The 26,263-nt window shown below is 28.6% G+C and overlaps 1 protein-coding gene across 12 annotated transcripts in view; it reads left to right on the top strand.

Annotated features, from left to right (window-relative positions):
- LOC129968455 (protein still life, isoform SIF type 1-like) overlaps positions 1 to 23,729 on the top strand; it is a 145,089-nt gene extending 121,360 nt beyond the window's left edge. For 9 of the 12 annotated variants that reach the window (XM_056082330.1, XM_056082332.1, XM_056082331.1 and 6 more), the window contains 7 exons: positions 5,649 to 5,843; positions 8,955 to 9,063; positions 10,426 to 10,605; positions 13,309 to 13,466; positions 16,647 to 16,823; positions 18,880 to 19,067; positions 20,366 to 23,729. In XM_056082330.1, coding sequence (XP_055938305.1) covers positions 5,649 to 5,843; positions 8,955 to 9,063; positions 10,426 to 10,605; positions 13,309 to 13,466; positions 16,647 to 16,823; positions 18,880 to 19,067; positions 20,366 to 21,164 — 1,806 coding nt within the window. In that variant the 3' untranslated portion in view covers positions 21,165 to 23,729. The remainder of the gene's footprint in view (positions 1 to 5,648; positions 5,844 to 8,954; positions 9,064 to 10,425; positions 10,606 to 13,308; positions 13,467 to 16,646; positions 16,824 to 18,879; positions 19,068 to 20,365) is intronic. The other 3 variants (XM_056082336.1, XM_056082335.1, XM_056082341.1) reach the window with 1 other exon arrangement.
- The last annotated feature ends 2,534 nt before the right edge of the window (positions 23,730 to 26,263 follow it).

Consider the following 26,263-nt stretch of genomic DNA (forward strand, 5'->3'; position numbering starts at 1 on the left):
CTAATTTAGAAAATATCAGAAAATCAAGGAAAATAATAATTGACTGAAATATATAATTATAATTTTATATATGAGTTGATATGAGGGGAAGAACTCCAGGGGAAAAATCTGTGTCATTTCCAGAAGTTATCGGCTGTAATTAAAATATGATTGATTGTTTTCAGCGGTAATAATTCCATTTTCTTGCATTAATTTGCTCAAAAACCATATATGAGCATAGATTTTTATCCCTAAATTGTTTATTATTTACGAATTATTTACATTTAATACATTCATTATAATTCAAATGCTCTGCACTATATGAGACTTATTCAATTGTATTAAAATCACAAAATCGCGTTACAGTATATTAGGCATATTTTAGCTGCTTTTGCTTTCCACATTGAATGCTTTTGGGTTGGCCGAAAAAATAGAAAATTTTCCAAATCCAAATAATATGTCTTGTCCTAAATTGATATTAAGAAAACATACATTCCAACTTTAAAAACATTTTTTTTTAATTTAAAAAATCTATTAATTTGTATTTGAATTTTATGCAACATTTGAAAAAGGCTAATATCAACTGTATTCTCAATAGATATATCATATATCTGAAAATTAAAAAAAAAATTAAAATGTTACAATTATACAGTGGAATCTTTTCATTTGGACTGAATAGCAATTTCTTAATACGAGTTTTAGTATAGAATAAATCGATAACGATAACTTTAATATTCATCTGTGGAGGATTTATTAAGATTAGTTGTCTTTTAGAGAAATGAATGTCTCCATAAATATCACCATTGGTAATATCGATTGGGAAACTAATCAATATCATTTCTTTCTCCTTAATTGTGTAATATCTTATATGAGAACCTAAATAACGCTGGTAGCTTCAAATAAAATAATTTTTTCGTAAAATCGGGGAATAGTTCTTAATCTAAAATGTTTTGCATTGTAAATATATCCATAATATATTATCTATAAATTATCTTTAAAATTATTTTTTCTTATATATTAATCAAGTTTCGACCCAAGGAATTATTCGAACATCTTATATGGTTTTTGATAAACTCAATGCAAAAAATTAAAATATCTTATGTTATCACTGAAAACAAATAAAGAATATTTCAATTATCCATAAAATAGTTTTGTCATTCCCTTATCAAACTTTAGTTCTTGTCGAATATTACTGATATTCTGTTCTTCAGTCCCTTATTTACTCCATAATAGATTGAAGAACTCTTTGAATTGAACCTTTTTTTGTCCACGCTATTGAATGCCCTTTGATAGCCAAAATATTTTTATAATAAAAGAAAATTTCATATATGATTTAATGTCATATTTTCAGTGTTTTTATATGCCTAAATATAAATAATAATGCTTTTGTTTTTATTAATATAAGTCTTAGTGCAACCTTAAGACTTTTTAGCCACGCCTTAATGATATTTTAAGTAGTTATAACCTTAAAGACATTAGCGACGTAGCAAAAGAATAAAAAAACTCCAATATTTTTAATGGAATTTTAAATTTCAAAATTACTAGATTCTTATATTTATATAATTAATCATAATGTTTTAGAACTGATTCAAAACTTTAATAAGCTCTTAAGTTTCCCTTTTTATTGAATATTTTACTAAAGAAAGAAAACATTCTTCGCAGTATAATATATTTTTTGCATCAAAATATTCTAAAGGAAAATTATAGAATATAGCAAATGAATATATTTGCAGATTATTAATTACGGCAGATAAACAGCTATAGTCATGTAAAAGTAGTTCATTATTTTTATTCATTTTTAGTTTTACCATTTAAAATTACAATTTAAGAGTGCCTTTCAAATTGTACATAGTTGTATGCACCTCTTTTTTCTTTGGCACCATTTCAGTATTGTTGTTCATAAATTACTTGCACAGTATATTCCCCCCTCAGCACATACAATCTCCCCGTCACGCTTGCATGTCTAAATCAAAGAAACCGAACTAAGAGGAATGCATGAAAGGTCATAATTCACCTCTGCCTGAGATCTAACGAAAGCAAACACTGACAGGACAAAAAAAAGCAAACACAACATGAAGTGGTCTCTTGTGCTTTTCTTACTTTCTTTAAAGAAGATCTACTTGACTGTTTTGAACTCCCTTAGACAAAAGCCCCATTTTTGGAAGTGTTGTATCCCTGCTATTTCTGACACCTAGTCCTTTATGTTGTTGGTGCAGCACATGAGCGACCTGGTTGATTGGTATGTGGAAGCATTAAAAAAGGTAATTCAGACCTTTCATAGTCTTCCTCCATTCTTCTAACCGCTCCACATATTGTCGCATGATCATAATACTTCCTTATTCTTACGAACCTCCCTTCTCTGCACCATCAATATAAACACAGGACTGTATGTGAGTTGTACCCTTGTCTGCTATCCCGCATCTCTTTTGTTCTCACATCCCACCTCATCATAACTATTTTAAAAAAAAAAGACTTAACCAACTTTCTCTCTTTCTCTCTATGCACCTCGTTGCTTGGTTTGCCAGAATCGTTGATCAGATTTTTAGCTACCTGAATGTTTTTATCTCTCGATGTTCCTTATTTTTAATCCTGAATGGACTTAAATGTTGCTTAGCATTGCCTTTTATATAGGTTTTTCTCTATCCCTTCATGATGTGGTTATTAGTATTCTTATGCATTAATAAATCATTTGATATGTTATAGTATGATATATTTGATAACTATTTTTAGTATAGGTAAGCTCTGACGAGTTGGCGGCTGACTTCCGGCATTGGACAGACGAAAGAATTTGCTAAGAGGGAGAAAAGTTTGAAGCGGAGAGTTAATGACGGAGAAATAATAGGGCTGGGATAAATACGATTGTATTCAATTCAGTGCATTTTCCCCTACTTATTCCTGTATAGCGTCATTGGCAAATTGAGTGTTAGGAAGAAACGAAATGCACTCAAATCTGCCACATTTTGGTTCACAACCTCGCCTATTTAAGAAAATAGATTCATTCTGATATCATACAATTCTGACGTCAAACCCGCCAACTCCTGAGAGCTAGGCTGTAATTCAAACTATGAAAATGTTTATGCTCTTGTAAGAACTAAAAAGAATCGATTAAACATATAAAAATCAAGTGCTTTTATACTTATTTTTTTCATAACTCATTACTTTATTTTGTCATACTCATACTTCATATACTACATTTTTCATACTCAAATACATGTTTAATTAATCTTATAAATGAAAGTTGTTCATTTAAATAATATGTAATTTCTAAAAAACTTCCAAATTGTCAAAAATGAGACAATTTAAACCTGTCATTCATCTGCTTATTTAAATTTATACTTTCATTTGAATAATTGTGGATTTCATTCATAATTAAAAGTCTCATTTCATTTTGCAGTAAAATTATCTAATAACCATAAAATAACCTTAAGTGAATTCATCAAATAAAAACGAAATCTGAAAAAGAGTTTATTTTATCTAATAATTTACTCGTATTTCACACCTTCTTAACTAATAATTTTTTGTGAAAATATACAGTTTTATATCATAATATTTTATTTAAAAATAAAATAAATCAAATTATTCCTTTAAAAAAATTGAAAATACTTTTAAAATTACTTTCTTAATCATATACCAAATATGATTATGAAATTATGTTATATTTCGAATTAATTCAAGTTGCTAGTCAAATCTTTTTTTTTTTTTTTTGAAAAATGTTATGCGTTAATATTTGTTATACTGTATTATAAATTCTTATTACTTTTCCTTACTTCCATAAAAAAAATGTATAAATTATAAATTTTAAAAAAACTATTGTTATTCAAAAAAATTATACCTTGAGAGCGATTTTGTTCTTTATTATTATAATGAAAACTACAAATAGTCAAACACAAATTAACAGAGTATTAAAGTATCTCCTCTGAGATTAAAAACTATTTTCATAGGAATTCATTTATTATTTAATTATAGTTTAAACTTATATTTAAGAATCTAGATAAGTTGAGCTCCGGTTCACAAATGAAATATTTGCATCAATGGCTACGTTTTTAGATGTGAATTTTATAATAAATTGAAATTACAATAAATTAGGATATTTCTTTCAATATGTTATATAATTATTTCTTATTAACACTTATATATTTATTCACCAATAACATTTTATTGAAGAATTTAATGTTCATTAAATAAATTCTGGTTAGCCTTTTTTAACGTTTGTAATTATACAATAAATATAAATTTAAACTCCATCAGTAAGACTATGTTTCCTTCTTATGAAGAATATTTAACTTCCATTAACAAAATTCCTAGTTTTTACTCTGCAGTCTCTATCACTCTTTGCTTATAAACTTGTACTAAAATATTAATATTTTTAATAATGATTATATTTTATTTGATAAAAAACATTTATATCTATAATCTTTTCTTCAAAATATGTTGGCAAGATATAAAAAAAAACATGAAAATGTTTGCAACAATAATTTAATAAGATTATAAAAAGTGTTTTTTAATTTGAAAAACGAATAAGCTTGGTACGAATTTTGAATTTTACATTTACTAAGAAGTAAAATAAAAATATAATTTAAACAGTTTAACATCTTATTTTAAGTATTAGCAGAGTTTGACATTATTTTCGAAAGTTGTAAAAAGAAAATGCAGTGTGTTTCATAACTCTTAGTACAAACTTTAAGGAATGATTGGCATTAGAGTCTCAGTAAATAAAGCTTAAAAGAATGAATACAAATATATCCTTACAACGATGATCGTAACCCCAAGCAGAAAAGAGTTACAGTGCATTTCCCATACCTATAAAATCTAATATCTGGTGAAATCATCAGATTTCTATGTATAGGCATTTTTCCTGTGGGATAAAATAATCCTCAATTACAATGACAATTCCGTCAGTTTTAATGAGGATGAAGAAGCCTAAATTTCTGAACTACAACGGCCATATGAGACAAAAAATTTGGATTTCTTCAATGCGCATTATTCATTACATTGAAAATGGAAAGAATAAGTGAATAGCCACAATTGTTAATATTGTCAGGCTCGTAAGATTTAAAGAATTTGGTCATACACCAAATTCTTTAAATCTATCGAGTTTTATTATTTTTTTCCATTCCACCACAACCATTCTTTTTATTAAATATTTTCCTAACTTTCCTAACTAAAACTCCAGTCCTAACTTTTCATCATTTGAGTTACGACCATGTGTTGTTAAAGGGTTTTTTGATCGTCTAAATTTGTTTGTTCATTCTTTAAAGTTTGTATTAACAGTTTTGAAATGGTTGCATTTTTCATTCGCATATATTTTAAATCATTTTAAAAATCTAAATAATGACAAACAATTGTATTGGACAGAAACAAATATATGGTAAAGGACATACAATTACATTGAACAAGGCAGTCATTTTTATCCGTTTATATTCAAAAAAGCATTATTTTACCAAATTTATTGTATCTCTTATGAATTTAATTTCGACATTAGCTATAGATTTCTGTATATTAGAAAGTACAGAAAGGGATTTTCAAATTGCATCATTATTTTGAAGCGTAGAACTCCCAATTTAAACTCTATTGCAATAAAAAAAAATAACATAATGCTGTTTAAGTTCTTTAGATCTTTCTGTAGGATTCTGTATTTTTGCAACACTTACTTCTTTCGCCTGTTTCAGCACCTAAACAGTCTATTGGAGCACTACCTAGAGCCAATGAAGAAGGAGACCTTCCTCTCGAATGCCGAAATCAACGCTCTTTTCGGGAATATCCAGGAGATTGTGCAGTTTCAAAGAGTTTTCCTCCAGAGCTTAGAAGAAGCGATTTCCGCTGAACCGGACTTTGCTAAATTCGAGCTTCCTTCCCAATTCAAGGTGCTGTGCTCAGTGCTTTCTCAATACTTAAAATTTGACTCGCTTTTATCAGATACAAAATGCCCACGTGACCTGATCTGATTTATAAACCATTTAGAGATAGACATCTACTTCCAATTGGATAAATGTTGTTTATAAATGATGTAAAGAGTTACATTTTATGTTATTTCAGTCAATAAAAAAAAATTTTGATTTTTAAAAAATTACAAAATACAATACCATACAATTTTATGCCATCTATCGGCCCTGTTAATTTTATTTAGTAAAATATTCATAACACACTAGAATTTTAAGCAAAGAAAATCTACGCTTGTGTGATTGAAATTATTGAATTATGGAATTTTGAATTTCACTATTTTAAGTCAATCAATTACTGCCTCGAAAAGTTCAGTCTGCTGATTTGATGGATCCTCCTCAATGCAGGCGATGCAATGATCTAAAATAATCATATTCAAATCTTCATAGCTTGATCAGTTTTGGATATAGAAAAGTGGAACTATTTTTTATTTAAGATGTTAACGTGTCAAAAATATTTAACTCCGGATGTCTAATAAGTCAGCATTAAATATAATTATTTATGTCATTTCAAGCCTTTTTCCGATTGGAAATATATACTTGTCTCTAAAAGGTTTTTAAGGTAAAATTAGCGATGGGGTCAGGATTATTGAAGACATCCTGTATATTCTCTTAATGCGAAAAAAATAATATGTAAAGAAATCCTGTACACTCTCTTAATGTGAGAAAACAATATATTAAGACATCCTGTATATTCTCTTAAAGTGGAAAAAATAATATGTTAAGGGATTCTGTATATTCTTATAATGTGAACAAATATTATGTAATCAACAATTATTATGTAATTAGAACCAAAAATAACTTTCGACTCCTGATTTGGATCAATGCTAGTTATATCTTATAAAAATATTAAATTATTTTTTTTATTTTCTGTTTGAAATGTAAATAAGCAAATATATTGTAATTCAATTGAATTTGAAAGGAGCTTATTTCGATTCTCAAAGCATCAGTGTAAATATAGCATTATAATCAAGGTTTCATTGCAGGCTTTTCTTACATTACTTTCGATTGCAACAATTTATTAAATCTAAATTTTATCACTCATATTTAAATATGATTAATCAGATAACTTTAGAAATTGCAGACTAGCAAATTTACTTTTTAGTGTAATTTCCAGTTTAAAATTTTTTTTAATAAATTAGCTATAAGTAAAACTCTAAAATTCAAATACGCTAGTGACTGAGCTAATAATATATTAACACGCCAATTCCCATAGCTTTTGTTATAATCATTTTAGTTGTCAGACTTCATTAATATTTTTAGGAATATTTAATAAAATATCTTTATTAATAATATTTTATTATTTTTAATTCAAAAATTTCTGTCATCGATTGACTTTTATTTTTACTTTTATGAAATATTATTCTTAAATTTCAATTCTATTATGCTACAAAATATTAAATTTTGCTTAGTTTTAATTCCAAGAAATCAAACAAGAATCTTTAAAGCTATCCTTGTATTTTTTCCCAATATATGTGATAAATAACTAAATATAAAATGGTAATTTTCTATCTAATTTATCATAAAAAAAACTGGTGATGATATTTTTTACAATTTAATAACTTATAACTATCACATGTCAAGATTGTAAATATCTCAAAATGTATGCGAGAATTTCTTTAGAAATAATTCGATAATTTAACTGCATTTTAGTATTACGCTCTACCAACCAGGCTATCCCGGCCCACTAAATAAGCATTTCTTTGGAAATGTTTAATAAGAAATTCCATATGGAACCTGTCAAGCAGCCTGCATAATAATAAAATTGAATAAAATAAAATAATTTATAATAAAGCATAATCATGTTATTTATGCATATATCCGAAGATAACTTATCGATAATTCACATAACGATATAACTTTTGAATCTTTTTAGAATATAGAAATCTAGAGCAGATTTGCCCTAATTAAACTCAGGATAAATCGAGAAAGCTTGAAAGTCATCTAACATGTACGAACATATGTCCATATAAAACTCGGAATAGATCAGATGCTCGAGTGTTCAAAATTTGTGGAAAAGTATGATAAAAAGTAAAGATTGAAAAGAAATTAATCGAATAGGAATCATTAATATTACTTTTATGACAATTACACAAATTGTATTCTGTAGAAGAGTATTACATATGTAAAGTCGTCTTAATAAATTTATTATTAATAAATAACCAAGCAAGAGACAATAGAAGGAAAGAACAGCATTACAACTTCAAATATCCGTATCCATTACATTTAAGGAAAATTATTTGAAAAACATTAAATGATTATTTTTAATAACTGATTAGTTGGTGTTCGTTATAGAAAATAAGACAAAAATCAGAAACTGGTCAGAGTACATTAAATCAATGAACATAAATCCCTTGCTGCTGGATTCATGAACAATGGAATTAAAAATATCTGTTAACATTTAATGTGCAATTTTAGGCATGAATCATAGATGTATCTCTTGGGCTAATAAAAGTGTTTCATGTTGCTTGCCTATCCAAGTACAATTTATTAAGAGAATCTTTCAAATGAATACTGTTTATAGGTAATAATACTATTTAGACTTAAAATCATTTTCTTTTGGGGAGGTTTTTATATTACAATTAAAAACTTGCTCTTATTAAAAAAGTGAATAAAATTAAATACTTTTAAAATAAAAATAATCTAATTAATTTTTATATATAAATTTTTTCAAAACTGTCATAGATTAAAATAAAATTTCATATGCTAATTTTTGCAAGTTTTCAAAACTTACATAATTGCATCATGGTAATTTTGGTAAGAAAATACATCGAAGATGACGAAACTTTAAGGATACTCTGTTTTTAGTTGATATTATTGTATAAAAGGTGTTAAAATGTTGCGAAGTAGTTAAAATTTTAAATGGCATATCTTAAAAATACTTTGAGATATTACAGCAAATAAAATTTTCTATAAAAGATATAAAATAATAATACTCAATTATATATGTTCAAAACAATGACGCACTGCATCTGCATTCTAAAATTAATTGAATTTTTCTTATTAAATATATTGACTTTATCCTTTTGTTTTCAGAACGTATTGTTCGCATTGGGAAATTCTTTTCTGTACTACGCAGATCAGTTCAAGTTATACAGTTCATTTTGTGCTAGTCACTCGAAGGCTCAGAAAGTGCTTCATCCAGGTAAATTACATGCCTTTTATGTTTATTAATGGCAATTCTTTAAACTTTTACAGGAGATAAACAAATTAAGATGGACTAGATTTTAAAAATCAATGACTGAATGAACAAAAACGAAAAATCTTTGTAAGTTTTTTTTTCTTTTTAAGTTCAACGGTAAAATACAAGGTAATATTTTAAAAAGAAACATAGTTCTTTACTGACGTATTTGCCACTCAAATTTATTTTTATACAAAACAGCAGGCAAAATTATTAAACAGTTCCACTGATAACGATTTAAATTTCAAACAATTTTTTTGTCAAATTTCATAATTTTTTAAAAGTATTAGGATAAATTCTAACAATTTTAAATTGTACATTCTGTTAAGTTTTTAAAACTGTTTAAAAGTTGTAAATTTTGTGAGATTCTTTTATTATTAAACAGTTTCGTTTAAAACAATAAATTTAATGTCGGTAGTTGTCTAAAAAGATAAAAAGGTTACATTTTGAAATCTAATTTGAATATCAAATTACAATTTATTATTTTTCTTTAGAACTACCAAAATTAATAATATTTTATTTCGTGACCGTAAAGAAGATCTTTAATTTAACGATTTTTTTTAAGTTTAATTATTTTGCCTCGCATTCTTTCATGATATGATATTAATGAAATTGATAAGTATACTTAGCTTGAAAACAATAATAAATCATTTCAAAATATTTTATTCTAATCATATATGTACTTTTGTTTTAAACACAATAGCATCTGTGCATTGGCAAACAATAATTATCAAACCTAAAATGTGTAAGAAGGAATCGATTTCTTATAATTTGTTAGGATTAAGTTTAAAAGGTTAAAATTCCTCAAAAAGAAAGATGAGCAATAAAATAAAAGATAGAAACACCTGTTTTTTTTTAAATCAAATATCACTATTTTCATAAATAATTTCTGTGATATTTGGTGCTACTAAATCAAATGAAATCCATAAAAAAAATTTGTCAGTCATTGAACATATTAAAATCGACAAACATTCTGAAAGTGCGAAATCATCTATCATCCTAAAATTCACTGTTTCTCAAAAAGCATTTTTCTCTACCACTCTTGTTTTTACAAATATAAGCTTTATTACTTTCTCATATGTCAAGCATACAAAGAGAAAGTAAATAATAATGCTCAATGATTTGGATAGAAGAAAACAATTAAGCTTACTAAGTAGTCTAGTTAGTCTTTCTAGTTCATTTTCTTGATTAAATTTACCAAAAAAGGCACTCTTAATTTTTTTAAGAAATTTAAGAAACACATTTTTAGACTTTGCGTGCATCGCGGGTAATAAAATAAGCTTTATTTAAAAAAAAAAAATGGTTCTAAACCCTCCGTGTTTTCAGGCGAGGGGAACGCGGCTCTCGTGGAGTTCATGCAGTCTCGCAACCCTCGAGGCCAGCATTCCTTCTCATTGGAGTCCTACCTCATCAAACCGATTCAGAGAATACTCAAGTACCCCTTGCTTCTGCAGCAGCTCAAGCACCTCACCGATCCTACGTCGGAGGAGCACCAACATCTTGCAGGTGAGCCACCTGGTTTAGGCAAACGGAAGGAATTCATTGTTAAAGAGCTTTAGTTTCATAGTACTGTTAAAAAATATGCTAACACATTGTTCATTTGAATTTTTCTATGATCCTTTTGGAGTTCTCATTATAATATTAAAATAATGCTTATAATTCGAATTTATTTTGTTTAATTCAAAATTATTAACATTTTTTTTTCTTTTGAAAACTGTTTTTGTTAAATATGTTCGTATGTCGTGCTGCAATGATCCTGATTGAATAACTAACTCTTAATTCCCTCAGAATCTTCACAATGGTACAATATATTCAATAAATATATATATATATATATATATATATTTCCTTCAAGGAAATGTGAACAATGTAAATTGAGTTGTTAATTTTGAAGTTTTATTTTGTAATTCTTGCATTTTGTACATTATTTGTGTAATAAAATTACTAATATTTAAATTAATAAAAAGGTTTAATAATTATTACTACCTAATACATTAAAATTACTCTGTGTTTATTTAAAAATTGTCCACTATCCTCAATATTCTTTCATATTAAAAGTAAACCTCTATTAACCTTTTTGTTGTTTTGAAGTTATTATTTTTTTTCTTGCTGCATTTTCTTTTAGATTCGAGTTTTATTAAATGAAATTTACTTATAAATAATTCTTCTTATTTAGTTCAGGAAACTTCGGAATAGTACAAATCTACTATAAATGTTTATATAATTTCTTATCATTTTGGATTCTGGTTAATTTCCTGTATCATCAAAATCATTATTTCTTGAAGGGAAAGTTCATTTATGTGATTTCGAATTATAATAACTTATAGAGTCAATAAATATTTAGTAAGCACTGAATTCATTATTAAAATCAAATGGCAAAAATACTAACTTTACAAAATTTCATTGATATATTTTATTTTACCATCACGTGAAAGAACACATTTAAAATTATCCTTAAACATAAAATATATGATGTTTTAATACATTTGTTTGAAAATAATTGTATCAGAAATTAGTGATTGCAAAATTTCATTTGTTTATTAAAGTAGCTAAAACTAGGCATTATCTGAAATTTCATTCAAAACTATTATAAAATGTTTTGCGACTGTAACACAGAAGCCAGCAGTTCGATGAAAAAATATTAGCACAATTTGAAATTTCTGTTGCAGTATCTATAGACACACTATGGGCTCCAAAAATTTTATATGTGTTGAATTTTATAAATGTTATGATAATGCTTTAAGTCAGGTTTCAAAATACGTTCTATTTGGAAAAAGAGCATTTGGTGACATTAAGCTTTTGTCTTAGGAAATATATTCACTATTTTAACTAAAAAATGAAAAACAAGATTATACAGTATACTTTGACGATAGAGTGTTTCATACAATTCTTCGGAATATGCTATGCTGATTTTGCTGAAGATACTAAAAGAATATAAAAATACGTATAATATATGCCCTTTTTTATTCTTTTAGTATTATTCTTTTAATATTTATTCTTTTAGTATTATTCGTTTAATATTTATTCTTTTAGTAGTATTTAGTACTTTTAATATAATGTTCTATTAGCATTTTTTCTATATAGAATAGAAAAAGGGCTAATAGAATAGAAAAATACATTCTAATGCATATATGTTATGTACAGAGCATAAGGTTTCAATAGAGGTTGTAAAATCACAATAATAACAACATCTTTCAATTTTGAATTCAAACCTGACATTTTATTTTTCAGTATAGCCATCATAAATGAAAAACAAAAAACAATCAATGGTTTGAAGTTATGGAATAAATGTTTTCTTTTTGGTAATGAGCTAAATAATTCTGCACCACATATCATTTCTTTGAGATAAAGTAATAATTCTTTTTATAATTAGAAATTCATGCATAAAAAAAGGCCTTGATAAAATATTTTATATTACTTAAAATAAAATTTTATAAAATTTAAAATTAATTTGCTTTACAAGATTTGATGACTTTTTTAGTTGGATTTCTATTTGATATTGATGATTTAATAATTTTTACATTAAATTTTATGATTTTTTTTAGTTTTATTGATTTTTTTGTACATTTTTATATTATTCAAATCAAATGTTAAAAGTACAAAAATGCGTATTTTAGACACCATTTAATTTATTTAAGAGTATTTAATTGAGAGTTTATGAAAAGCTGTTTGTGAAAGATATAACTCTTGGGCAGGGAAAAAATTAAGAAGGTTGAGCCAATTTCTTTGTTAAAAAACCATGAGAATTGTTAAAAAAAAATAAGCTTGAAAATGTAAAACAAATATGGAAAAATCTCGTGAATTATTACTCAATGCAGCAATAAGATGCCCGAATGATTTCTCAAATATCTTATTTATTAACAGATAAATTCATTATTAACAGAAGAAGATATTTCATGAATATATCATTCACCAGTTTTCTTTTTTAATTATTTGCAAAATTCTCCAAAACCATCAGAAATAATAACTATAATTATAGTAATGATTTCTAAATTTCATAAGTAAAACTAAATAAATTTTTACATATTTTAGAATCATTAATATAGCTCGTTTTATTTCACTAGGTTTCAATCAACGTATGTGTCAAAAATCTAACATTTGTTACTAAAAATACAGACAAGGGGAACTATATACTTATGCATTATATTTAATTTGTTAAACTTCATTAAGAATGGTATTTAAAATGTACTAATGTCAATAATTTTTCAGAGGCTTTGAAAGGTATGGAACGGGTTGCAGAACATATTAACGAAATGCAGCGGATTCATGAAGAGTACGGGGCTATATTTGATCATCTACATCGACAGCATTTGAAATCATCTAAACAGGTGGTGTATTGCGAAAATTTTCCAACAATATTGTTGAATGCAAGTAATTGTTTTTAAATCAAACCTTTTAATACAATTCTTTTTATTTATATCTTAAGAACTATTTATATCTTAAGACTCTGCATCTGAAAGTCTTAACAAATCTTTAAAGAAATTATAGAAGATACATCCTAATTTTCAATTGTTCTGTCGCCCATTTTATTTGGTAGATGATCATTATTCAACTAAAATGTAGATCATTTTCAGCCTACAATATTTTATTTTGATATATTAAATCCTTAGTTCTTCCATTATATTACTCCTTTAAAAGAGGGAATATCAACTTTTTCAATTTTTTGTCATATAAACACAAATCAAAAATATATGTACTATCGCAATAGCCATTGAAGAATCAAGGAAATTCTAATTGGGCTGTTTATAATCAAAGAACAAAATATTTTAAGTTTATAATATGCAAACACATGCATAAATAAAACTGCACACGAATACATCACAATAAAACATAAATATACTACACTCATGTCCAAAATGAAGGTCACAAACATAAAATCTGCGAAAAATGAAAAACTATTCACTCTGTTGCCACGAAATTTGGCACAGAGGTACACTACAATGGAAGAAAGAACATAGGCACATAACAACATGGAAAAGATTTTAAATGGGAATTAAGAAACAGGATATATCAAAAAGTGTTACATTATGAATCAAAGCATTTATCTCGGGAAAAGCCTGTCTAATATGGAATGTGACCACCGTGCACTGCTATACAGGCTTCACAAAGAGCTTTCATACTGTTTATGAGGGTGTCAATAAATTCTTGGAGCAACAAAGCCCATTCTTCCAAAATCGCGGCTTTTGACTCTTGGAGGGTATTAGGAGGGGGGTTACGATGTGCAATGGCTCTTCCCAGTCCATCCCAAACATGTTCAATAGGATTGTGATCCGGAGTCCTCGAAGGCCAGTCCATAAGTCGAATATCCTCTTCTTCAAGAAAATCATCAACGATCAGGGATCTGTGTGGAAGCGCGTTTTCGCCCATAAACATGAAGTCTGGGCCAAAAGCACCCCGGAACAACCTCACATAGGCTTCAAGGATCTCATCCCTATAGAGATGTGCATTAACATTACCCGCATCGAAGACGTGCAATGGTGTACGACTGCCCAACATTATGCCACTTCAGATAAGGATTCATCTGCCACCAAATCGGTCGATTTCTTTTACGTAGGAGGAATGATAGTGAGCTCCTCGCTCTCCCAGATGAAGATTCGACGAGTGTCACTCTGTGTGGTAAATCTCGACTCATCACTGAAAAGTACACGCCCCCATTCTTGTTGTGCCCAAGACTGATATGTTAGGCACCACAACAGCCAGGCTTTTCTGTTGGATGCAATCAAAGGACCGCACTCAACTGGTCGCCGGGCATAAAGAGCCCTCTCTGCTAGACGTCTATATACTTTTAGTCTGGAAATTCTTATTCCAGACGCAGCAGCAAGGTCACGAGAAAGTTGAGGAGCCGTTGTCAGCCTATGCCGTCTTGCGCTTAGTGCCAAATAGCAATCTTGTGCAGGCGTGTTTGCTCTGTGATGGCATTGGCCGGCCTTCCTGGTTACAGTACCACTTGTTTGGAATTAATTCCACAAACTGGATACCACTTTAGGTGCCACTTGTAACCATTGAGCCACCTCCGTTTGAGACTGCCCAGCTTCAAGCCTACCAACGGTGTCCACCTCAAGGCTTCGTCTAAACGATTATGAGAACTCATTCTCACTGGAACAGGTTAAATTTTTTGTTTTAATGCAGTATTCACAAAATTGCAGGCAAAAATCCCAGATGCCTAAACAGTCTAATTTCAGTAGTTCCCCAAAAACGAATGCTAAACAACATTTTTTCCCACAAAAAAGGATAATATTGTGTTAGCGGTCCTTCACAATATATAAAATATAACTTGTTTAAATTTTACTGGTAGCCATTTAGAATTACTTTGAAAAACATTTTTGTGACCTTAATTTTGGACATGAGTGTATATATGCATTGTAATACATAATCGATTATAGTACACAATAATAAAATTATGATTTGATATTGTTGAAAATTAATACATCGACTCAGTTTCTTTCTTTGTTACCAATTTCGATATGTTAAATTTCATTTTTATTCATTTCAAGCATGAATCCTTATTCTATACTTTTAATTAACCCTATAATTGAAAATAGAACTTCGAAAAGATATTTGTTAAAAAGTATTAAAAATTGTATCCTTTTTTCAGAAATATACTTACATTCATTAACACATTTTTAATCTAAAATTGATTAAGTTATTCATACACGTTAATTTAAGTGGAACTCCAAGAACAGAAAATATATATTTACATAACTGCATAATAAATATTAAAACAAAATGTTAAAATGGGCGATAATTTACAGTCACTAAAATTTTCTCTTGAAAATTGCATTATCAAAAATAATGCAACATAACACTAGTGGTATATATACAATTGGTTAAAATTATAGCACTTTCCATGTTCTGTTGAATTATCCATTTCTTATCGGATGAAGTTTACCATAGATTATATTAGATATTAGTTTTATCTTTTTTTAATAGTTCTTGAATAATGAGTTATATTTTACATGGATTTTAAATAAAAATAGAATTCATTAATCAAATCAAATTAATGAAATTATTGAAACCGTGATCAAAACTATTTAAAAAATTAATTTTTTATTTCTCTATTACACATAAAATAAAGACTTCCTTCTAGGAAATTAAGGATACAGGGAATTATTTTATCAATCTACTCTTTATTAGATCGCAAATTGTAAGTCAAAAATTGTAAACTAAATATTAAAAGGAAAACACGTCTTTCCTATATATGAATATATATATATATATAATGCCCTTCAATGTTGATAATGAGTTTATTACCCTATTTATACCATAATATGTTAATTAATTTTGATATTCTTGTAAAGATTCCATTCTTTTCTCCAGAATAAAATTTTCAATTTCAAAGAAAAAAAAATCTTTATATTTCGAAATCATTATAATCACACACGAAACTAATTTCTCTAGATATAATGGTAACAATCATTATAAACTTTAATTTTTTGAATTAAATTTATTATTTTTTGCATATTTAATTGAATAATTTGTATTTAATTGTTTTGCGTTCAATTAAATTTGAATTAATTGATTGATTGATTGATTCGTTATCTATACAGCACGTGGATCTGAGCCCAGGTGAACTGCTTTTCTACGCTGGCGTAGATTGGCTCAACATTTCGGAATTTTTAGGTAAAATCAAAAAAGGTTTAGAACTTTATGCAATGTGCTTTGTATTCAAGACGGCTGTAGTCTTCCTGTGCAAAGAGAAAATACGGCAAAAGAAGAAACTTATGGTAGGAGCACTTTTTTTTAATCTTAATATCCTAAAAATTTAATTTTTGACGAAACGTATGATCTGTTTAAATATCAATAAAAAAAGATCTTGATATCATTAATTTAAAAATGTATTATTAATAAGTGATAAGTTTAAATATTTTTCTGCATTTAAATAAAAAGTTAAGTTTTGTTGAACTTTTCATATATTTTTATGATTCTAATCCATTGAAAATTAATCTACACGTTTTATTTCATCCGATTTATTATAAAACCTTTGAAATTTTGCTTATTGTGGTTTTGTTTCTTTTAAATATGTTCTATAATAAGGAGAGGATGCATATATCTACACAGATGCATATATTGCTGTTTCCCACTAGAAACATTAACATATAATGATTCATAAAAACATTACTGATTCATTTAAATTATTGCAAGTCAAATGTAGTATTGAGAAATATTTTTAAAAACTGTGAAGAATGGAAATGGCATTTTCATTTCCAAAAGTATGCTTAAAAAATCTTATCCTTAAATTGCTTTGAACAAAGTAAAAACATATATTTCGGGGGGGAAATCCAATAAATATAAGCAGAGGAGCTCATATATACGTAATGCAGGCTGCGATGCCTATCTTTTTTTTTCTGTGCATAAATTTAATCACTTGTTGATTTGAGTTTGCAAATGATCCAATGCAATTTTCAATTAAATAAATATACAGAAAGACAATTTCTATTTATTGTTTATTTACCCGATAAATATACTTAAAACCACCCTATGTCGCTCTTTGTAGATGGAAAATTTTAGTTGAAGGTCTGCACTTTTCTTTTTGAAAGGAGAGAAGGCCAGAAAAAAAAAAAAGTATAATAACAGATATATCAAAAATAGCATTTTAAACAGAAAAAATGTCAAATGTGAAAAAAAAAAAAAATTCGAAAGTGGAAAAAAATTGGAAGTAAATAAGAAAATAAAGAATGCTGATGATTGATGCTGAAAATTTTAATTTTATGTAATAAAATATTCATAATACTCTAACCTTTTAAAGAAAAAATTAACCACTATTCTGCGATCAAAACTAGAAGAATCATGAACCTTTCAGTTTCCTTAACCTTTGGTCAATCAACAGGTCGCATTGAGGAAATGCTATGTGCTAATTGACGGATATTCCTTGAGGCAGGCATTGAAATGGTCTAAAATAATGATACTGAAAGTTCTTAATTTGTTAGTTTTAAATGCAGTTCTTTTTTTAAACTATTAGTGTGCCATGAATGTATTTACTAACTATGACAAATAAGATCAAGGAAGTGTATGAAATATGGGTTTTTATAATTTTTTCAGGTGTACATTTATTGACTGAAACAATATAAAATATAATTCTTAATTTCAATTGAAGCATTCTTCCGACCGAAAGCAGATGTCTATCTCTAATGGATTAGAAATAAGATATTGAGACACGACTGCGGTGGAAGCTTTGATATATGATAAAAAGAGTAAAATAATTAAGAATATTAAGTTTAGTAGTAACAATCATGACCTTCATATCCTCCAACATCACCAAAAAACACTCAAAGCATCACCAAAACAAAAACAAAACGAGTGAAATCTCAAAAATATTACATCACTGCACTTTTTGTATTGAGAAATATCTTAGAAGCCATCATTGTACTGATTTTGCCAATTATTATTATCCAAATTCGTGATCCATAGATATGTCATCAATTGTCACATATTTACCATCACTTTCCGTTTTCGAGACAAATTTCAAAATACTATTTTCTCTGTACATTCATTTTGAATGGGACAAAAAAAAAAACTGACAATTTACCAGCCACAATCATTATACCAATTTCAGCACTTTATTATCGTCGTTTATATTTTTAGTGTTATCACACATCAAGGGTAAAATTCTAACTAATTACGAATTATTACTTTAAATTATGAAATTATGAATTATTACTGAACTTTAAAAATTGCGACAGCTATTAAAATCAGCATCCCTCATGAACAAGCGGGTAATTCAATTTCTAATAAAATAATTCTGTCAATCGTTTCTCACCATTTTTGTTTTTCTCATTATAGGGAAGTTCAAACAAAAATAGCACATCTGAAGTAGAAATCATTCGATATCAAGTGTTGATTCCTGTGACCGAGGTGCAAGTTAGGTCAAGCACGATCAAAGACGGAGAGACTCACTTCCTGTGGGAGCTCATACACCTCAAATCTCAGCTGCAAAGAAGATCCGAAAAAGTGTATCAATTGTCAAACAGGTATATTTCTCCTTTATCCTTTTCTAAATAAACTCTTCAAAAACAAGGCTTCAATCGTTAATCTGCAATTACACTGATTTTATTAAAGTTATATTCATATTGAGATGAATTAATGCTTGTTAATTCCCATTTGCTACATTTGAATTAGATAGTTTGTTACATAACTTCTTCCTAGATGCCTTAATTGTTTTTGGTTTACTTAAGGGGCTGTTGCATAGACAATAAGAATCTGCATTACCTCTAACTTTTTCAGTATTAATATAATCAATAACTTATTTATATTTGCGAATGATATCTAAATCTCTCAACAGTCTAATAGCATTTCTTTTATAGTTTTGAATTTTTAGACGAAAAGCCACGAGAAAGAAAATATCCGAACAGTACAAATTTCTGAAGAAGCACACACATCACACATAATAAGAAGTGCATTCCTTTAACTCTTAAATGAATGAGCAGGTGAATTTGCTGTGGACAAAACAGTACTAATTTTTGCTGCCACACATGTTCAGTAACAAAGCACATCCGTTTGGTGCAACAATTTGTTAAAACAAGAAGGTACTATCTAAAATAATGCATCATCGCTAAAAAAGAGAGTAGAAATAAATTTATATATATATTTATTTATTTTTACTGCAAAAACGTTTTTCGTAAGCCTGAAATTTGAGTAAAAAAAAATAATTAAACTAAAATAATTTAAAAATTCAAATTCAATAATAGTCATTAACAAGTAAAACTTAGTTTAAATCATTACATTGTTTCATTAATAAGTATATAAATAATATCCGTATTTATTTTATCAAAACTATTTTAATCAAATAACTTGAAGGGGTTTTTTTTCATTGCTAAACTGTTTTATATTGAATAAATTTTTATAAACAAAAATAAAACAAGAAGAGTGATTGAAAATCTTCTGAAACCTAACTTTTAATTAAAAAGAAAATTACAGATTTCTGAGTGTGAAAATTGATCTCTAATGCCAGTTTAGATAAGTTGAACCTTCTAATACATGTCTGGAGAATGCCTTCGCTTTTTTTCATTTAATTATTTTTTTAATTTATTTTTTGTATTAAAAAATGCAAACGGCGAGAAGAATTGCTTTTGTCTTTTCATGGAATTTGTATCTAATTCGTCCGTAGCGATGAATATGTTAATCTAATTGTTAAAATGTTTGTATAGAAGTATAGATAAACTTTTAAAATGTAAAATCTAGCATCAATACGTGTTACGTTAAGATTTGTAGGGAGGCATTTCTAACTATCCGCCTTCTTTAATTGGGCTTTTTTTTTTAACCTTTTTAGCACGAGTGAGCTTAGGAACTCCTTCCTGCGAACCATCCGACAGATCATTCGGGAAAGCGTGCGCAACATGACCGTTCCTCCCACCAAGGTGAGTGGAGCCCGCGAGAAATCGCCTCACTCCAAGAAAACCGACGGTCAGGGGATGACCCGGACGCTCAGCTCCAAGAAGCGCTCCGCCCGACATTCGCAGCGACATTCTGCCGGTCACTTCGACCGGGAATACCGAGAATACACCGACGACAACGCAGATGCTAACTTCCGGACTCGAAGCAGAACGGTGGCAGATGGCATGGATGACATGATGAGTACCTCGGTCAGAGATCTGCGGGGGCACTCACCTCTCACGCTGGATTCGGAGAAGTCGGAACGGTCGGACAGATCTGACAAATCAGATAAGTCCGACAAATCGGACAAGTCTCATGACAGTGGAGGCAGCGGTAAACTGAAGCCCGGAGGAAACCTTGGCGCGCCCAAGGCTCTCAGCCTGAGTGCGGCGTCTTCACTGTCCAATTCCAGCATGGGTAGCTCTTCGGCTAAGTTGATCCAATCGAGCAACCCGCCGAGCAGCTACCAGCCACCGACAGTGCAGGCCAGTTCTCCCATCTGGAAGCCCAGGGAAAACTCCTTCGACAAGGCGTCGACCCTCCCAGCGAGTTATAAAGGCAAAGAACAGGAAAGCACAAAGCAATACTTTGTTTACGACGAATACGGATCTGCGCTGTATGTCATCCCACCGACAGTCCCCAAGAAGGAACAGCAGCAAGCGACAACCATGTCGAGTAAGCAATCGGACTGCTAGCGCAGGAATCGTTAGTGCCAGAGTTGCCTTGTGTGATAAGAAAACGGGAGAGTTAGGTCATATTTTTCGAAAGGTGAAATAAAAAAAATAAACGTTTTAGTCTCTTACAAAAAATACCTGGTGCTCTATAATTCAAAAAAATTGTAAAAAATAATAATTATTAAAAAAAATTAAATCTTTAAATGTGGACCTTGTGTGACAGTTGTTTTTGTGTAATTTGCACAGAGAAAAAAGTTTGGAGGTCACGGGGGGAAAAATGGTTTTTAAAGTCATAGGAGAAATACGGGCGGAATATTTTTTAAAATACCCACAGAGTTGTCTATTTCCGCGAACGAAAAACGAAGGAGGTTTTATTTATCACTGCATTTATTCAACCATATCGCTCCTGTTTGTTCTCAGTCATACTTGTGAACTGTTTATGAAATTTAGTCCAGTAACTTTGTATTGTTGTACCTGACATTGGTCAATGAAAGAACTATTTGAGCACTCAAAATGAAATATATATATATATATCTACATTCCTTGAGACTTTATTGATACTACTTTTGTCTCCATATCATAGAAAAGAAATGACTCAGTTAGATTGTAATGATTCTATTATTATTATTATTAAAGTGAACAACGCGGACAGTTGGTTCATAGCTCAGTCAAAAATAGTTTTAACGATATTCCTCTCTTTTGCATGAGTATTTATTTATCGTAGATAGTGCTTGGTCGTAGTTCTTTTCACACTGTACAGTAGGCCTATATTGTAAAAAGAAAAACGGTCTCTTTATCGTAAATAAAAGGGTCACAGCTCAAAAGTAAACTGTTTGTATCGGTGTTTTTCAAGCGAAGTACTGCGGAAAGTTGCTGTGCCTTGTCCATTGAATAGAATTTTTTAAATAATTATAACCAATTTAGTGACCTCATGGTTAAACTGGAAAGAAAAATACCATTCCGTCACATTAGCATTTGTAACTGCCTTCTCCATAGACTGAAACTTTAAGAAATTTCATCGAAAATAAAATAAAAAAAATAGAAAATTCAAAAAATGATCTGAAAATTGAAGAATCTCTTCAGTTTCTGCCTACATATTTATCTCAATAGTCCTTCGAATTCAAATAATTCGTTTAGCTCTTGAATTTGTGAATCTATACAGAAAATGATATTATCCAATATAAATTTAATATTTGTTAAATTATTATATCGTTATTTAAAAAAAAATTACTATGCTTAACCGCATAAAGAAGTTTGGAAAACACTGGAATTGATAATGCTCGATGTCTTTATTCACAGTGCCCTGGATGAAATCAAAAGTTGACGTTTGTTTTATTTGCTACAAGTTACCGTGTACAAGAATGAGAGTTGAATTCAACGGGTGACATTTTTTTGTTTCGCGAGTCAGTGCTCCAGATCCTATCGGCAGCATGCGATTCCAAAGCAAGATGGAAAGAAAAGAAATACATAGTGCGTAAGTAATTGGTTAACGATTTGAATTTATCCACCATGTTATTCAAGTATAGATCGAATGCCTTTTCCTATAATTAGCAATCCTCAACAACAAGTGCTCACAAAACAACTTCCACTGCGACAGAGGCAGTAGACTAGAGATCGTCCTGGGATGGTCGTTCGGAGTATCCTAGACAAACCATCTGTTCGGATGGGGGAAATAATTATGTACATATTTCGATGCCTGTGTTTGTATGTAAATAACTAAATAAACTAATTAAATAATTAGTCTTAGATCGTGAATGAAATGATGATGACACGTTTCCTGAATGTAATCGTGATAACAACAACAAAAAAAAAAAATGGTAGATTTAGTTTTCAAACTGAAAAAAAAAAAGGCAGCTACAGTTATAATTATAAATTTAAGAAATAATAAATTTGAAAACAAATTTGAGTTGATTAGCTCACGAGTGACGATCCTCTTTAGAAGAAAGCCAAAGTATATTTAGTAGATTTTGCTTATAAATAATATATACACGCTGCTAAATGAGAAATTAACTCAGTTTGGAGAATCTTTTACGCAGCAACACTTCTGTATTTAATGGATTTCTTTTTTAATATAAAGCTGCTTCTGTATTGTGACTAGAATAAGAGAGATTAAAAAATAATTAAGAGAAGTTTCGAGCAAAGAGAATGTCTTATTTTGGATTTCTTTTAATACCATTTATAAAGGTGCTGCAAGTTTTGCAACATACCCTGCTTCGAAATCAGATCCCCATAGAAGCTAGGATAACTCGCAAGGCTTACCATAATGATTTGTGGAAATAATGGTATTTTAATGTCATCCGTTGTGTATTTTACAAACTTGCTTATTTTCTTAGAGAGTTTCACATCCTAAATTTATTGCTTGGTTTGTGTGGCTGACGCTGTATTTGTTGTGTAAAAGTACAAAGTTGTAGATATTCTTGCGTGTTTGTGTATATTATTTATAGATATATACATGTATGCATTTATTATATGCATACATATCTATATTTGTAAATATTTTCATTTTCTTTTATTTGCTTTGTTGTCTTCTTGTGTTCAAACTATATTCAGTGTTGTTGGTTGTTGACACTTTTACAAAATAAAAACTTTACAAGATCATTATATCCAAAGCCTGATTTTAATTTTACCATAATCAAAAATGACAAATTTTGAAAATGACTGTCATATTAAAAAAAACTCATAAATATTATAACGAAACACAACAAATAATTATCTTAAATTAATACTGTATCCAAAACTTTATTATTCATCAACAGACATAAAATAATATAAAAGTGTTTCTTTTTATACGAAATGCATTAATATATTATTTTAATAGTAATAATCAATTTGAATATGTAGCATTTTAAGAACACTGAATTTTGAAAATTAAAGTACTAATGTATTTACAAACTCCAATACATTTCATTAAAAAATTAAATATCATCTACTGAAATGTCAACTGCAATTTATCAATAAACAGAAATATTTTACGCTAGCTGAGCTTTTCTCAGGATGAAATTATTTTCAGACTTCTACTAAATGAAAAAATAATTACTTCATTAGTTACCAGAAAATCGTCATTAAAACTTTTTTTAAACTTCAGTATTTACCATCAAAATGAGAATTGCTTATAACATAGAAATAAATTTGATTGTACAGAGATTTTAGTCTCAAATACACCTGAATTACTGAGATGAAACAAAAAAAAGCAAATGTAAATTATTTTCTTGTTGCAAGTCAAAATAATATTTCCATTAAATCTATATCCATAAAGATGCATCTTTTACACATTAAAGAAACCCACGAGCTAATTAATGACTTACATTTAAAAAAAATTTCTTGATAGTGGGAATATTAAAATGTAACAGACCAAATTAATATATTAAATTAAAGAAAACTCTTCTAAAAATATTAATTAAAATTAAAATTTTATAAACGAAGTAAATATTTGTAAACCATTTAATTTTTACACAACCTGTAAATTTCATTGAAAATTTAATTCTACTGCACTTGAAATGTATACAATTAAACGATCGTTTGATTACCAGATCTTAAACTTATTTCATACAAATACAAATCGTTCTTGCAAAATCATAATCACATGAAAATTGTTATTTTATAAATCATCGAAAAAGAGAATACATGCTACATCATACTTCTTACACGTACGCCTGTCATCAACATCTTTTGCCATTATGCTATTTTTACATCTTCCTAACATTTACATTCGAAAAATGCATAAATATAATGTGTGACAAAAGTGAAGACGATTTAGTTCTGAGGTATTTTTCAAGTTCTGGCTGAAATACCTTGAATTATTAAAAATATGTCATTTGAAAATTTCGGTGGGATGTTTTTAAACCAGAATTCTGCTATAAATTGCATTTTTATATTCATAAAGGTTTCTTTCAACTTGCTAGTCTAGAGTGAACATTTAACTTATAAACTTATTTTTAAAAAATAACTAACGAGGAATTCAAATAAAATCAACAAAATAATTCATAAGCTTAAAATAAAAAGCCCATTAATAGTCCATTGTAAATAGAAATCTAATTAATAAATAATACTAAGCTAATTAATTAAGGTAAAATAAAAATCTTAATAAAATTGTAATGTGAAAACTAGAATTATTACTGCAAAAAACAATGTGGATCTTATATAAACGAAATTTCATTAAAAGAGTTTTATAGAAACATTAATGATCAAAATGACAGTGATATTATTTTTCTGTTGTTGCGAAAATCTTATCCAGTAGGTAAACGTGAAGAATTCTTACTTCTTTTTCTCTTGGTGTAAGTTGTGGAAAACAACACTTCTTACACCAAGAACAAGAAAACAACGCACAGGTAAGAAAAACACAACTAATGGTTATTCAAAAAAAACAGCACTTGTAGAAACATGCAAAGAAAGCAGGTAACGCACAACAACATCGCTTAGAGTGCTAAACAGAAACCCTAACACTCTAAATAGAAAATTCCAGAACGTTGTCTTTTATAACTTTCCAAACGAGTATCGTATTTTTTAGAAGAATCATCAAATCTCTGATATTAATAAAGAAAAGAGCTAACATTTTTGCATTTTCTAAAATTTTCATTTTTAACGCCGAGATTTTATCCAGGTTTTCAAATCGTCGCCAATTTTGTTATCAAATAGGGGAGTTGATCTAGGAATCATTCAATTTCCATTAAGAATATTTGTGAATGTGACAGAAGTAACATTTCAGGAAAATAATTCTATAGATGACTATATCTCCTCTTTTGACATCCACACACATTTTCCAACTTTTTTGAGTTTCTTACATTATTGTATGATAAAAAGAAAGTTGATGAAAAGAAAGACAATTGTTCATAAATTCTTCTACTTCTTCATCAGATGAAAACTTTTTCCCTGCTAATGCTATTTTGAAGGATCCAAACAAATGTTAGTCCGAAAATGTTAAGTATGGACTAAATGGAGCAATAGCGATGCGTCCATCAGAGCTGTAATCCCTTCGTATTATTTTAACATCCTAATTTAGTTATTATTTCGTACTGGGATTTCAAATAGAAACAAAAATGTTATAAAAAATAATAAAAGCAAGAAATGACATTGATGTATCAGCATGTAGGAGATTGCAGATTAGGGCTGTTCGGCAATTT

The sequence above is a fragment of the Argiope bruennichi genome, chromosome 5, assembly GCF_947563725.1.
Source record: "Argiope bruennichi chromosome 5, qqArgBrue1.1, whole genome shotgun sequence".
Taxonomy (NCBI): Eukaryota; Metazoa; Arthropoda; class Arachnida; order Araneae; family Araneidae; genus Argiope; species Argiope bruennichi.